The following is a 16,869-nucleotide window of genomic DNA, read 5'->3' as shown; positions in this document are numbered from 1 at the left end:
GCAATATGCATATTTGCTGCATTTGGTTGCCTGCTTATTTCTAATGGGGCACAAATGAGTTAAAGCCTTGTACAACAGCTTGAAGGCTTCCAGGAAAAACAGGGCATCATTACCATATCATGAAGACAGCCACTTCACAACCTTCCTTCACAGAGGCAGGTCCCTAAATAATTGAGCACTGAAGATGAGACTTGCCAAATGTTTTTTAGCTGTGTGTTGTACTCTACACACTCAGAACAGATGATATAAAATAATAATACAGTATATTAATATGGCAAGTCTAGACAGCTGGCCTTTATGGGATGTAAAAGTTTAGACTGGGGTTTTATCAAACATGTGGGAAAATGATGTGATTAAACGTAATTTGTCACGTATTCTAAAACTACTGAGTTTACCACAATGTGGGATTAAAGAATAAACCAAAGGCAAATCAACCCTTTACTCTAAAAATTTCCTGCAAACAGGTTGGCACAGGCAAGCCAAACCAGACATATGAACATCTTCACAATTCTGTTTCTAAACAGAAACAGGAAACAACAAAACCCTACAGATTTTTTAAATAATGGAAATAAAGAAAACCCTCACTCATCTGCAGATGGCTAGAACTGCCTCCTTTTAGACTCCCTCATTCCCATGGGGTAAGATATCGAGTAATCAACAGTGAGATATTAAAAGGGAAGTTATTTACCTGCTGCTGGAGCTCTCAGAGTATCCCATCCTCTAAAGCTCTGGGGAACTCTCTATCTTCCCAAATTCAAAACAGTTTAGACTGTTTCCTGATGCAAGCCTGTTAGGCTTTCCTCACCCATTCCTCAAGCAAGGGAAGAGTCAGAAAAAAGGTACTGTAAAGGTGCCAGAATCACCTTTGCTCTAGCAGGCAACCTTCCTTTCTTGTCCCTCAAAGAGCCTGGCAGTGATAAGAAATACAAGGCAGGACAATGGACTAGTTAAAGCACCTGAAAAAGGTGGGGGGGGGAAAAATCTCTCACTTAAACTTACACTGGGTCTAAGCTGCCAGCCAGGCCTTTCAAAGAAGGAACCAAATGAAAAAAAACGTAAGAGATCCTATGGGTTGACAGTTTAAAAATACAAGCTTATCCAAGGGCTCTAGGACACTAGATACTGTATAGAAGTGGGCATAGTAGTTGTCTTGAAGAACGTCCAGTCTAAGGAGACAAGCAGCAAATGAAAGGATGAGGAGAGGGATGAAAAAGCAGCGGAGGAAAAGGATAAGCAAGTACAGCTCTGTGCAGAGATGCTTCTGAAATTCCCCTTCACGAGTAGTGTCAGTCTGCTCTGCAACTAAGATTGCATTGCCCACAGCACTTTGTTACAATAAAAAGTTCTTGGCAAGAAAATCCATTAAAATGACCACATTCCAATAAGCGATTCCAGCAATTCCACCGTAAAGTCTGTAATCCAGAGATCAAAAGTTTGAAAGCAAGCAGGTGAATTTCAGAAACAAGACAGCTATTGAGATACTAGTAAAGACCAGTGCCTTTGAAAAGGAGAATGTACTAGTGGTCATAATCTTCCCTCGTACGTTTGTCAGCATTTAGGCAAGGTGTTCCCAGTTTAGATAGGTGTCTTACTTCCAAATATTCAATTTTAAGACAAGAGAAACCATTAAACCAACCAATCCAACCCTCAGTTTTACCACAGGCCATCCAATTTTGCTGCTATCCCTGTACTACGCTCAATAACTGTCCAATTAAAGAGACAGCAAATCTTGTTTTGACATCAGAAAAAAAAGACCCACCACTTTCCTGGGTGGCACGTTCCAGTGGTTATATCACCTTCTCTGTTTAAAAAACACCACCACAAAACAAGCAAACAAAACAAAGCTAGCTCTTGTTACACTTTTCTTCAGTAGATAAGCGAGCCCTTCAGTGATCAGTATTTCCTTCCAAGACAGGCCCCCGCACATTGTAATGAAGTTCACCCCCCAGTATTTGTTTGGACAAAATAAACAGATTGAGCTCTTCAGGTGTCTCAACACAAGAGGCCTTCTCTAGCTGAATCCTGTTCAATTTTTCAACACTGTTTTCAGAAGACAGGCAGCAGAACAGCATGTAGTTTTCCTGCATTGTAAATTCTGACCTTGTGTTCCTGGGACATATTTCCCCTTTTGGGGGAGGTTGGGGGAAAATCCACAAACCCCAACAAAAACAAAATATTTATGACTGGGTATGAGATTTTACTTACTTATATGGCCCAACTGTTATTAAGCTTGCCACCTCCCACATACATTCAAATTTAACAGCTGTAAATCATTCAAATTAGATGACTCAATTTGACATAATTCATACCTTTTTGCAGTGATACTGAAAAAGGCATGCATCTTATTTGCTTATCTAAGTAGAAAGCAACAGTAAAGTGAAAAGGCTGTTTTACAAAAAGAATCACCAGGATCTCATGATATGCACAATTAAGGTTTTATTAAATATTCTTGAATCTAGCATCAGAGGACTGGTTAACTGCAGTATTCCTACGTACATAGTATCTAGTGAATATGAGGGGTGTGGCAACTACTTTGACCACTTGATGCTACCTCTAATCACACAAACGGAAATATAAAACTGCACATTGTCCTCAAGTTAACATAAGCATCACCAAAAGTACACTGAATACAACTCCTGATGCAAGAGCTTGAGTCAACAGTTAAGCTTCTCAGCACTTCTGCAAGGACATTAAGAAAGACAGAAGCAGGGGGGAAACCATGGCAGGGCCACAAACGCAGCTCATGAAGTTCCCTTCCTGCTCTCAGCCCTCCCTCTGCCTGGCTTTGTGTTGCTTCACTGCTAAATTATGCCTCTGAATTTGCCTTGCTTTTTCAAAGAACTAAATCCTGGCAATTTTTTTTTCTTAGCAGAACGAAATTTCAGACCTTTGCCTTTAGAGCTGCATGCAGCTGTCATAATGCCAACACGGAAAGTTCATCTCTAGGCTGTCATGTTGATCAAACGGCCCTGCTTGCCAAGAGGCATGTTCCCTTTTTGTATGCATGCTTTAAAAAGGATTTTTTTTTTTACAAGCAAAAATCTTTCACTGTGTATTAACTAGATTTTTGGCATATTCACTTGGAAAAAATGATTTCAGGAGGAAAATGACAAGTAAGCAAGTCCCTTATGTAGTGGACAGAGACTGACAAGGAAATGACTGTTGCTAATAACTTACGAGTAGCAGCAAATCTGATAAAAATGAGAAGAATTCACCACATCAGTATATGCTTGCAAATCTATATTGCAAAGATATGGAGACTGGCTCAAGTTGCAGATTTACAAATCATCTGCAGCCACGTCAGATTTGGCAGGCCACAACAAAGCTGTCAGTAGTTAAATAAATGCAAGATCTTGAATCTTTCAAGGTTGGAATCCTTTACCTCGACAAGTTTTTAATACACTATTCGGCCCACTCAGGTTTGAGAATGTCTAAGATGAAGCCTTTTTTGTTTCAACCCTGTGGAATATGCAGTGCTCTTAAGCAAGGAATGTCCAAAATTATTTCCTCGCTAATGCTGGTACTGCAGATGGCAGGGCAGCATGGCAATGTACCGACTAACACATTCACAGAACCAGGAGTTTTCATAAAAGGTACAACCAACTTTGTCAGATGCTATGAATTAGACAAAGTAGGTGGTGGCCTACAAAAAGCTCATTCCTTTCTAAATGGAGTTGTTAGTAGATTCTCCTTCCCCCTCATATGAAGTTATCATATTTTACAGTAACAGTAAAGAGGTAGTTAGCTGCCTTAGTCTGAAGTTAGGCAGAAGGCATGGCAGTGTGACACCTTACAGACCGTCCCCCATACATCCAATAAAAAGTACTTTTAGGAACAAACTCTGATTTTCAGTAGGTTTAACAACCTGCTATTCTCAAAAATCAGGACAGTATCAGTAATCCAATTATTGTGGAACAGCCCAGGGAAAGAGAAAAGAATGCCATCAACCAATCTTTGGTATTTTGCAATAATCCAAAATCATAAGATTTCAGGCTGCCTAGAGTTAACCCTCCCCCCCATGGAAAAAAGCCTGCTGAATGACAACTAGATTTTGGAACATACTTTACATACCGAGTACTGTCATGGTCATAATTTCCATTCTATCTGAACTACCTCAGTGCCTTACTACAGTTCCCTTCAGTTTAACTATTGATTTTTATTAAGAAGTCAGACACCAGAAAAAAGAATGCGAAGATCCAAACAAGTCACCAGCATTTAAGAGTGGGAAAATAAAGTGGTGCCTTTAACACATTTCCATATACTAATAAGCTGCAACATATCTTTTTGCTAGAAAACATTTAAAACATTAATCACAAATACACTTTAAATCAACCAGGTAGCTAGACAGTCTCACTGGGTCTGGCTCCCTTCAATCCTGGTTTATCAGGAACGAGAAGGTATTTCAGTTACATCAGTGATCTTATCTACTGCTGTAACTGAATCCTCCCTCTTCTGAGGAGTAAATTACAATGATCCAAGGCCAATTTACTCTGAAAGGAAGCATCCACTCAGGGATAGAACAGGCTTTAATTTATGTGCACTGACTTCACCCCTTGGCTGATTCACTTTAGCGGTCCTTGCAGTCCCAGTGCAGGCAAGTCCTAAGGAACCACAAGTTTGATTTCTTAGTTATTCTACATATTTAGTGCTAAAAAGGGGAGAAAAATAATAAACTATTTTCTAGTTGTAGTGGTTGCTTCTAGCATTAGTGATCTGAAGTCCATCTGCCTCAGCTAAAAGATGGAAAAACTGTTGACTGGTGAAAGCAAATACATCCTGGAGATTTTCCTACAGCCTTCACTATGCATGAGAATACCATTTGGCTGAGATACCACATGCCCTGGAGCACTGTCTGCCTGCCTCAATATTCATCAAAGTTTTTATATGCAAGACCTTTAGGGACAAGATGTTTTCCTCCCACTGAAAAATAAGTCTGCATTTTAGCAAAGAGCTCTGCCTCTTACATGCCTTGTTCACTCAGGTGTGACACTGGTTCACATCACCTCGCCATGAGGTCTTCCCAGATGATTTTGCAACATCAACAGTGCTGAGTGATGGCCTCACAATACAATTTGGTTGTTACAGTTGCATTTCTTCTCTTCCCACAAGCACTAAAACCAAACAAATGTCCCCAAGGCTTACCTTGCATCTATCATCACTCTTAACAGAATCTTAAGTAAGACACTCCTTTAGGGCTTTGTCTTTGGGTCTAAAATTATCATCAGGGACCAATGCATATTGGAAACTTGTTGAACAACACTACCTACGTTTGCTTTACAGAAGGCAAGCAGGGTGGTACCTTATAGAGTTAGTCTTACAGACCTTATAAGACACCCGGCCTCCCTTCAGCCTAACATAGCTAACTGCCTCTTTCTGTATTTCCCAGCAGAATTATTTGAGACTATGTGCATATAACAACGTATAGCATTATGAAGTTCAGCTTGAAAAATGACACAAACACATGCATACAAAAATAATAATAAAAGCCACCAAAACAAGGATGAAGCATAAAAACCTCTCTCCATTTTGAATTTGCCTCAGAACTGGATTTCCTTATAAAGTACCTAATCAGGACTCCCAAATGAGCAACTGTCTGAAAAGAAACTAGACAGCTCCAGGGGATTATAGTTCTGTATACTTGAAAGCTTACCATTTTTGTGCTGCAGTTTGAATTGGGTTCTCCTCTGAGAATTGGAATGGGACATAACAATCATCTTCACTAGGTCATTGCTATTATTAGCACATTTACACAGATTTTCAACAGCTGGTGGCCCGACTGGCAGCAACAGAAGAAGAATGCAGCCTGTATTGCAGTTTTAAGTATTTGTGTTAGCATCAAACTATAGAATACCACATGCATCCCACAGGCTAAGAGATTATGCCATCCCCTGGAGGAGAAATCACCATCCTGTAGTGAGGTGACAAAAGAACAAACTATGACACCTGCAGTGTTATACTGTGTAAGAAACAGCGCAGAAAAGCTGTCAATGTGGACGACAGCAATACTCCGGAGTGGTCTGGCTACATTTATATTGCCCAATAGAGACTGAATATTCAGACAAATTATAGTAGGTGATGGCCTGGTCCTTCCTAGAAACTAGTTCTGATGGATAATTCTGAAGACTGATCTCCAGTGTTCAGGCAACGAGAGTCTGGAACAGACTGACTAGGAAAAAAAATTGCTTTTAAAAATGGACACAGCTGCAGTCTTCAGTTGGGTTTGCTGATTTTTGTCCTCAAGAAATCAAGTCTGGAGATTTAAATTAGAAGTCTTGTTTGGGGGTAACATCTACAAGAGAGCACACCAAATTCGCCCAGGAAGTTAGTTTTAGGCTCTCCATTTGATGCTGTTTTGTTTTGAAGATGTGCACATCCCCACACTCAAAATGCAAGCTGTGAGGTTCATTTCTCCAAAACTCAAAGGGTTGAAAAACAGCCATGGGGAGGTAAACCCTGACTACTTAATGTCTGTAGCTTATTTGGATTACAGCTAGTCTAGTGTTCCCATCAAAGAATAGGACCCCATAATGCTGGGCATTGTGCAAAAAGACATTGCCTGGCAAATTTAATCACGAAGTAGGGTGAGGCAACAGGAGTATGAAAGGCAAATGAAGGAGCAAGGAGGATGAAGCAATGGGCATGTTTTGCATAATAAACAGCACTCTGCTAAGCACTGGAGTAATCATTATCAGACTGTGGCATTCAGCAGGGACAATGGTAGGGAGGCATCAAAAGGAAATATCTGGAGAAGGGCAAAGTAAGGTAGTGGTTATACAGAATCTGATAAGAAATTTCCTGCCTGTGCATAGGCAGCACAGAACTCACAAATATTCTTAAGAAAGAAATGGATTAATAGGTGGGCAAGGAATGGGCTGGCATTCTTAAGGAGAAAAGGCAGGATAAGGTTTACAATAAGATCGTAAAGTGATAGGTGCAGGACATGGGGAGCAGGGTGGGAAAAGAAGAAGGGACTGATTGTTTTCTTTGCAATAGCAGAAGAGACCCATCTCAGCTTCAGTCCACCAGTAAAACTAAACATCACTCACTTCCTTTCAAATCTCCTTTGCACCTTTTGTTCACACTGGCTTCATACTCAGACACCCCTCCCTATTCTAATGTGCAAAGCAGTTACTCCCACCTGTCGAATCCCTCTTTCAAAAATGCACCTCTCTCCCCTCCATGAAGTGCAAACACATTAACCCTCGTCTTCAAAATACTACCATCCCACCTAAATCTCATGTGAAGATAAAAGGTTCTTTGCTGCCAATCTAATTAGAACATAAGCTCCTCAGGTGAAGAGTTTTATAAACACCAACTCCACACAGCGAGCGTATAAATAGCTCTGACTAGCAAGCAGATATTCTTTATGGAGAACTGCCCAAGTCCTCTTCCACCCATACATTGTTTTGTTTTGTTTTTTTAAAGATAGGAGACAAAAAAAGTTCCTATTTCTTTTTAAACATGAGTAAGCTTTGAAGTGGACCATGGTTTACTCAATGCATGCAATAATACTTTGTCAGTAGTACCCCAGGGTGTCAAGCCACAGACACCGCATGGGTGTCCATGCGGACAAAAGAGTAAATACGCATGACATTTTCTGTAAGGAACGGTCACAGTTTATTCTGAGAGGCTCTCTATTCCAGAAGCAATCCTGCCCACTCCGGATGTTCTCCTTCCCCATCTTCGCAAATAGAAATTTAAAGTATTACAGAGAATAAGGTACAATGTCCATTCTAAACACGAAAGTTATGGTAAAGTAAATCTAAACTTCCTGCTCTAAGAGTCTATTGCTCAAGTTATTTATTTAAACAAATGACTGACCAAACCCCAAATCTAACCTATGGTAAAATGACTATAAATTTGGTGAGATTTACCCTTCACCTATCATTTTGGTTTTATTTTAAATATTCAGCTTAGTTCCTTAGATTTTGTAAAACGTCCTGTAAAAAAGGTGAATGCTCAATTTTGGAGGCCTACCCATAAACAGTTCAGGGCTCACGTGCAGCAGCTGAGCAGTCTTTTCAAACATGTGCTAATAGGAGAATGGCACAGATTCACCAAAGAGGTTAATGAAAGGGGCCATGTTCTACTGCAGCCTACCAACTAGAGACCAAAACTAAGCAGATAGAATTTTAAAGCTTTTAAAAAGTTCTACTCTCAAGGGACCACAACTATCTTAAAAATTACTATTATACTTGATAGAAAAGATTTGGATTCCAAAGCTTATGAAGTGCATTCAAAAAGTCACATAAGCACCAGAACATGTAATCCCCCGGTGATCACTGGTATTAGGAGACTGCTTCTGTTGCTGCCCAGCACTACTAATAGGAATCATTAAGCACTCTACTGCGGGAAAAACGGCTGGAGATGCTGAACCTTCAATGAGGAAAGGAAAGACTGGCTGGAAACCTGGCAATTTTGCCATTTGTATTTAGCATGATTGCAATTCTTAGAATTAGGGCAAGATTATAAGCTATAAATAGGTTGTTAAAGCACAATTAAGGGTTTTACCGAACATTGGCAGCTTTTCCTTGATTGCACTTTTGCCAAACAGCTTCTTGTTCTCCACCATGGCTAATCTGCATGGCAAAAGGACTGAATTCACTCCTAGCTCATTCTGCAGAGTGTACAAGTACTCTGCATTGATTCCCATGGGGACACTGACCACATCAAGTGCAGAACCACCTCTGAGGTGAGGAACATGTCCTGCTCAGATATGTTCCAAAACCTGGGATCAGGTCAGATCGTTTAGAGTGGCTTTAAGTGCACACCACAAAGCATACCTGAGAGCACACAGTGCTGGGGTGCACCCTCAAAGATGCTCTCACATGGCTAATTTTGGGGCATTGGTGTTGTTCACTGAGCAGGCAAAATATGCTTCTTGACAAAGCCCTAGGCTCAGTGTAGACAAATCAGAGGGGAGTCAGAGACTGAGGATTTACATTGTGTAACTGAGATTACACTGCAATATTAATAACAGTAATGCCAACACCACTACTAATATAGCTGATGCACAGAAACCCCACCTAGAATAACTTTATCTATGCTGTACTACTGCTAAAAAAAAAGTCTACTAAACAATGGTTCAGCTGTCATTTAGCAGAAAGATAATACAATAGCCAACACATAAGCTACCTTGGGATAGTTATACATCTGTCCATTTCTGATCCCAATATAATTTATACTGGCATACACATCAGAGTAAGTCATACAGGGGTATATATACACACATCTGTCAGTTTTATTAGTCTACACTAGCTTAATTCCACTCTTAGCATGGGGCAAAAACGTCCGCACAGTGAAATGACTATCCGTTAGTTTTTAGCAGTGAGGGTCTGATTCAGGACAGCAAAAAAATCAGACACCAACCTGTGCAGCTATGTACTGTATTATTCTTATTTCCCAGAGCAGAAATCTCACCTCTGAAGAGTGTTATAGTTTAAATTGCAGTCCATATGATTTTTAGATCATCAGAAGATATACTGCATTAGGTAGAAACTAAATAATGTAGGAAGAGCCTTACCAAAACTCGATCTCCGATTTTTAGTTCTCTTTCCCCTTTCTTCACAGATCCAGTTTCAGAGAGGTTTGATATAGATTCACTTGCAGTTTTTGAAAGGTTGCTCACTGGGGAAGGAGCCGAGTGTTCCTTAGCAGCAGGTGGAGAAGTTTTATGGGGAATTCCTGTAGGAGGAGCTGGTGCAGAAGAAGATACCACACTAGCGGCTGATGTAGAGGTTGGAGAAGTAGCTCTAGATGCATGAGCTGTCTGCGTACCATTGGCTTCATCTTCTGCCACCACTTTTCTGGTCAGCTTAGATGGCCTTGTAAATATTCCTCTTAAGGGTTCACATTGGAAATACCGAACTCCAGCCACAGAACCATCATTTTTACCAATTGGTTCATCTAAAACGATTCCTGCCCACTGTCCTGGTGCAAACTGTGTTTCACCAAGAAACTGAATAAAGCCAGGTTTGTTTCCATTGACCCAGACACGCTCCCCAACCCTGAAGTCATCCACAAACTCTTCGTGTGCCTCTGCAGCGGGTATGCTGGATGACTTTTCACTAGGTGCTGCTTTTTCTTCAGGAGCTGGAGTCAAACATAAAAAGGAAATATTATCAGTGAAGAAACACAGCTAAAGCCCAACATTACACAGTTTCCACTTGATGAACATTTAGTAAAGTATCATTCTAAAAAGAGAAAGCAACCTGGTATTTTCTTACTATTGAATATACTGTAATCATGGTGCACAATTTCTTAACTAATTTAAGGAATTAACAACAAACTCCTTTATACCTAATCTCACAATACCAGCCCAACCCAGGGGCAGAATAAACATCTTCTCAGTTTAGTGGGGTTTCCTGACAAGGCAGTCAGGCAGCAACTGCTACTTATAATGACTACACCTTTGTCTTAAAGCCTTTCTGCTTTGTGTCCTAGTTCGTACATTTAGTGTCATAGTATTGCCGATACATTTTTGATCTTTCAGAACATTCTGTCCGCTGAGTTCAAAACGCCTACAGTTATTTCAGTAACTGCTCAGACCAGTTTGCTGTACTGGCAAATGTATGCTTCCAAGTAACGTACAACTGATAATATGTATGTAAGCATGTTATCTACCTTCCCACTAGACTTCATTTGTTGCTTACAAATGATAGCTCACAGTTTTTACATCTGGAAATATTGAGATCAAAATGCTTTTTCCTAAACTGTACAGTGCTTTGAACATTATAGCTTTTTTAAAGCATCTCTTCTTTCAAAGTAAATTATGTTCTATTTGTAAATCCAAATTTTACTGCATATTGCACATACCAATTTAGTTAGACAAGACTTATGAGCAGAAGTAGATTTACATACAATCACAACCTTCAGATTACTTTTTGAGAACATGATCAAAAAATATATTGAAATGCTGATTATCATTACCAGGCACAGCAGCTGCAGACGCCTTTAGTAATGTACTTCCAGGCTTGCTGATCTTAGTAGGAGCCTTCAGTCCACTTGGTTTCAACATACTCATCTTCCTTGTGCTGTCAATGTCTATTCCCTTTGTCTGTAGTAACTATCTTTTCCCACACATGGATGCAATATGTACTTTTATATTGTCTGCCTTTAGGTTAAACCTGTATAGAAAATGTCAGAGACAAGATAAATATAACTCCTACAGAACAGGAGATTGAGAAAGAAACTGGCTTACGTAAATTTTGTATCCCAGTACTGCAATAAAAACTCATTCCTCCAGTTTGTACCGGGGATAGACAGGCAATTCTCACATTTTAGATGCCTGTTTCCTAATAAGAGAGGTCTCAAGTCTGCAGCAAAAACATTAAGAGATGTCATGGCATTAAAACACTGCTCTGTTCATCTTGAACTTTAAACCAAAGGGCTATTTTAAGAAGGAAAAACAAAGCCTTTAACAGCATTACTAACAACACTACACATGGATACAATCATTCTATGCAGTCAACAGTGTGAAGTCACATATTTTTCAAGTGTTGCAACAGCTCAGCAAAAGCAAATTTAGATGAGCAAGAAGGCTAACAGCAAGATAGCAAAAATCCTGGAGCTATTAGAACAAACAGAGCCCTTTTAAAATTTTATTTTAATTTTAAAGCTAAAGATGGATCAGCAGACAGTTAGATGACAGCTAATAAGTAAACACCTACTTTAATTCTTTGAGAATCCCTTATTTAGGATCACAAGACTCATTAGCTCATTATACAGTCCCCAAATAGTGCCCCAGCTCCAACCCTCTGAATCAGAGTTCAGAGGAGGGATTTCTTTCTAGGTTGCTAAGGTAGACAGCAGCTCTGACTTGGAAGCCGGCTATAGGCTTTTCATGCAGGCATGCCATGAGAGTTTTGCTCCAGGAGAAGGCATCGTCCTCCTTATTACAAAAGCCTTTGAATCTGTTTTGTACAGCTATGCTGGAATTGAAACCCAAGCTTTTAGCCATTTTCTTTCCTTCTAAAACTACACACATTTCTGCACCTACTACATCCTGAATATTTCCTACATTTTACAAAGGCCATGACAGAGCAATCACAATGGTTATTTAAAGGGGGAAACATTCATGTTAGGAAGCTAAACCAAAGCCTGAAAAGGACAAAAGAAATTTAGGCATGTAGAAATTGCACTGTGCTTGCTCAACTGTTTTCTCTGAACATGACAAGCAGGAACCGAAAGGCAGGTCTTGACCCTGCCGTTTACATAGCGTCTTGGGTCCAGCCTGTGCATGTGTGCGCTTGCTAAAAACTCTCTCGGTACAAATGCTACAAGCATCCATGCCTTAAAGTCTTGCACACTATAAACTCTAAAAGCAGAGAAGAAAAGCAAATAATAAAGGAGAGATGTCTATTCTATGGTAACAAAGGCTAAGGAAGGAGAACCATCAATGCCTTCTACCTCCCGATGTAAATGTTACTCTTCATGTATTATTAATGGACAGCAGGCTAGATTTGCTTAAAAAAGGAAGAAAGAAATCAATTCACTGTGAAACAAAAAGTATCAGTTATGCTGCCTCATGGACTTAATAAGTGAAGCACTCTTTTACTATTTCAAGGTCAGCACTACCAAATTCAAAGTTCCACACAATCTGTGAAAACCTTGCACTTTCAACTGCAATTACCACCGCTTCTGCTTGCCGTTCGCCTACCATTCAGATTATGCACATAAATAAGAATATTCTGAAGCCACAAAAAGTAATGGAGTGCAGACTGTGGGGTGAACCTTTCCCTACTGAGCCTGTTCCCAGTAGCATGCCTCCTACCCATTTGTTAGAGTTAGGACTAATGAAAAGAGTCTCCAGGGTCCATCCACTGAGAGAGGCACAGTCACATCTCCCATTAATTTTAAAATAGCTTTCATATGCATCAACAGAAGAGAGCTCTCAGAAGAAAGCAGAGAGAGAGTGCTGACAAAAATACAGATGGAACTGTGAAAGAACAGAAAGGCTTGGTTCAAAGGAGTAAGTCACCGAAGTGTGCCCTTTCTGTGGCTTGTACAGGCCAGGGGACTGCATACCCCAGGGATCCTTGTACTCCACCCTCTCTCCTTCATGTCGGGGCTGAGATCCCTGGTCCCCCCCACCCCATCAGAACCTGTCCCATATTCCTCTCTGTGCCAGCAGCAGATTTATTTCCCTCCATTCGCAAAGTGCTGTGTGAATTCCAGACACACTCACAAGAGGCTCCACCATTCCCCTTTTTCTCCCCCCATGCCAGGGTCCAAGTGTCTACATTTTCCCCATGCTATTCTCATGTCTTCCTCCCTCCTCTGCAGCTCCAGTTTGTTGTTCTCTTGCCATGCCAGCCAGGGATGCTGTGTGCCCCTTTCTCCATCACATATCTATTCTGCCTGGGAGAGAGATAAGTGATGCAGGCTGTCCACATCATTAAACCACAAAGAAACTTTGGCAAGATCCAAGATGCAGGATCCTGTTATGCTGACGTTATGGAACTGACTGGATGTGGAATTCAAAAGACAAAATGTTCCAGAAAGACAGGGTGTGCTGCTGAATTTAATGCAAGATTACTTAAAAAAAAATTCAAACAGTTCTCAATATCTCATCAAGCTCTAAAAAGACTTGGAAATAATTTAAACCTAATTTAGCTCTTCTCATACTAAATCAAGAAAGATTCTAAATCTATTTTTAAATTACCCATCATACAATTGACTAATCTAAAGATGTCTATACAACTGTGAACAATTAGGAAACAGGCTCATTTAACTTACTCAAAGACAGTTATTGTTATCCAAGTAAACACACGTAGCTTAATGCATCCCTGATTAGTTGTAGCCAGCTTTAACAATACACTTATGCACTGCATTATGCAGGGCAACAAAACACTTGCTCTTCAAATAGTTTCAAATTACAATTGCAAAAATCCTCATTAATCCCAGCCGCAGAAGTGAATTTTTATAGGCTCCTGCCATGTGGCCAATTCTCACATGGGATGGGCCACAGAGAGAGAACACACACAGCTTAGCATTGAACCCAAAGTGAAGGATGTTGATGCTTCACTAAAAATGAGCACTTTAAAAATCAGAGTTCACTACTTCAGTTCATTCCCAGGCTCAGAATAATAAAGTAGTTCATAGGCTTTTCTGCCTACATTTGTCTTCTCCCCCGGGTTTCAAGATATTTTTTGGAAGATCTATATATCTCCATCAAGATTCTGCTACATAAAAAGCATCTCTGGATCTTGCTAAAATCCCACAGAAGGGACAAAGAAAAGATATACGGTTGGACAGTACTTAACCGAGAAACTCAACTTGGAAAGTAATTTGTACTCAACCCATCTCTTATTAACAGCAATTAAGTGGAAAGATAACCTTATATAGTCCTCCGAAGAAAAAGGTCACAAGGACTTTGATATCATGGGATGAACACAAGAGAAGGACAAAATGTCAAGATCTGTGACATTCACAGATTTGAGATACCAGGTTTTAGGATCATAGAAAATAGGGCTGGAAGTGACTTCACAAGGTCATCTAGTCCAGCCCCATGCTCAAGGACAGAATCAACTCAATTAAACCATCCTAGTCAAGTATCTGTCCAACCTGCTCTTGAAAATTTCCAAGGATGGAGGATTTCATAACTTCTCTAGGTAGCTTGTTCTGACCATCCTCCTGGTCAGATCTTGATGCAGTATACTGACTTTTCTTGAGGCGTTCAATAACTGCATGCCACAGGTTAACCTGGAAGAAAATAAGCAGGACAAAGACAACAATGCTACCTGCACAGACCTAAAAGTACTAGTGCAGTTTAGTATTTTGTTTAGTTTCACTTTATCTGATTCTGCCGTTTAACGTTGCAAGTCCAAGTTACAATAAAGAAAGATTCAAGAGGAAGGCAGAAACACACAAAATGCCATACCTGAACTAACTTTTCTGTCTAACTTGATTCTAAGTGCAATGACAACCATGGAACAACCTGCACCCAAGGAGAGTTGCTTCCCACAAACCAAGTTAGAAACTGACTCATCCTAAACCATGGGGGTTTTCCCCCCCCCACCTCCATTCCTTCCTGAAATTGTCATTACCAACATCACTCTTTCTTGGAAACCTACTAAACTCTTTCAACTCAATACAAAAAAAAAAAATCTGTGGCTTCAAGTCCTACAGATTAACTGTGTTGTATTAAAACAAACAAACAAACAAATTCCCTGAATCTATTTTAAATTTACTGCTTTCAATTTGCATTAACTGCTTCCCTCTTCTTGTACAAAGAAAAATAAACCAGGTGTTCCCAATTACCTTCTCTATATCATTTATCATCTAACAGATCATCTCATCACATCTAAAAGCCCTTAAAAGCCACTAATTTTTCCCACTCTGTTCACACATGAAACTTCTAATAATTTGGTTGCTCATCTCTGAAAGCTCTATTTCTGTTACAGTTCCTCACTGTACACTGCTCTTCACTACGTAGTCCAGCAGTGGATTACAGGAACTGCACATGGCCACCAAGGAGGGAACTGCATGGCTCAGCAATTATGAACAAGCTGAATGACTTACTCTACTACCCAAGTTCCTTTCCTTTGTTGGTTTGTGCTTCTGTCATCAACTCCATTTTAAAAAGTATGTTCTGCTGTTGGAGTTTTTAAATTTTGGCCTATCCAGACTGAAAACTTACAACAAACCTCTCCACTATACGCTATAGTATATATCAGTTGTCCCAGTAAAAGAGAAATCTCTTCATGAAACAAACAAAAAAAAAATTATTTCCTTCCAAAACCAGCTTTTTAAACTCTGATGGAGTTAAGTGAGCTGAAAAGGGTACATTCTTCTCCCCAGGGTCAGATTTACATGACTTGTCTGATCAGTCTTGAAATTGTTTTCAAGATCAGTTATTAAAGAAACATACAAGCTACTTACAGTAGGCTGTGTGTACACATGCATGTGTGCACACGTAGCCATGTTACATGAAATTCAACATCTGACCTTGACAACCATTTCAAGACACCAGGCAATTCTGTAGAAAGAGTCAAAATGGAAAAAGCCCTGTTTGTAGTTTTCTAATGCTGACAGATGTTGATTGGAACTCTGTAGCTTTTCATTGTCTGGGACATTTCATTTCTTCATTCAGAAAGGCATATTTTTAATACCTTCCTTGTCTCCTTAACTTCAGAAAGAATTCCTCCCTTCAAGGGAGAGACAAAGACATTCCTTGCTCTCCTCCCCTCCCTCGCATGAAAAAGCTTCCCAAGACACTTACTCAATAGTTGGCACAATGGTAAATGCTGTGGTGCTGTTCACTGCTTTCCTCCCAAGGGAACAATTAACAAAGCAGGAAGCCCATACCATGTAAAGTAGGAAGATTAAGGAACACTTTTCCACAGACTGAAGCTATTCCTCACCTGACCAATCAAGACTGAAGTATCAGACAAGCTTCACAGAGTTATCCTGATACCTACTTCATGGTATTAAGTTCCTACTCATACCAGCAACATAAATTCTACTTTGCCTTCCTGGTGAACAAATAGTGGTATTTTCTATTGAAATAATGCAAATGCACTAAGTGTCAGATAATCTGCACTGTTAATTAAATCAAGGCTAAAAGCAGCACGACTAGTCAGCTTTTTAACCTGTACTGGAGAAAAATCTCTTCAGGAAAAACGTGCCCAAGAACTCTAGGGAGCCCATTTCATTGATACAAAAAACCCCAAAATGTTTACTCAGGAATTAAGCAGGTGAAAGCACGTGGATAGAGTTAAGCAGTCATTATTAACCCTCCCTCCCTTTTTTTAATTACAAAATTGAAATTAATGTACTAGTGGACACGTTATTTTAGGGCTGTAGCTTCCCCCAGCATGCTTATTTGCAGATCTCCAACATTAAATCATTGCCTGCCATTCAAAGCAG

General features: G+C 39.9%; 1 protein-coding gene across 9 annotated transcripts in view; it reads right to left on the bottom strand.

The window, feature by feature from the left end:
• Nucleotides 1–16,869, bottom strand: part of CLIP1 (CAP-Gly domain containing linker protein 1) — a 94,696-nt gene that overhangs the window by 60,682 nt on the left and 17,145 nt on the right. For all 9 annotated transcript variants that reach the window (XM_090063874.1, XM_090063873.1, XM_090063871.1 and 6 more), the window contains exons 2-3: nucleotides 10,930–11,126; nucleotides 9,524–10,092 (exon numbers count right to left, since the gene is read on the bottom strand). In XM_090063874.1, coding sequence (XP_089920000.1) covers nucleotides 9,524–10,092; nucleotides 10,930–11,023 — 663 coding nt within the window. In that variant the 5' untranslated portion in view covers nucleotides 11,024–11,126. The remainder of the gene's footprint in view (nucleotides 1–9,523; nucleotides 10,093–10,929; nucleotides 11,127–16,869) is intronic.

Source organism: Crocodylus siamensis, chromosome 9 (assembly GCF_052110815.1).
Source record: "Crocodylus siamensis isolate JL-2025a chromosome 9, ASM5211081v1, whole genome shotgun sequence".
Lineage (NCBI taxonomy): Eukaryota > Metazoa > Chordata > Crocodylia > Crocodylidae > Crocodylus > Crocodylus siamensis.
This window is presented reverse-complemented; position numbering and strand designations above follow the sequence as displayed.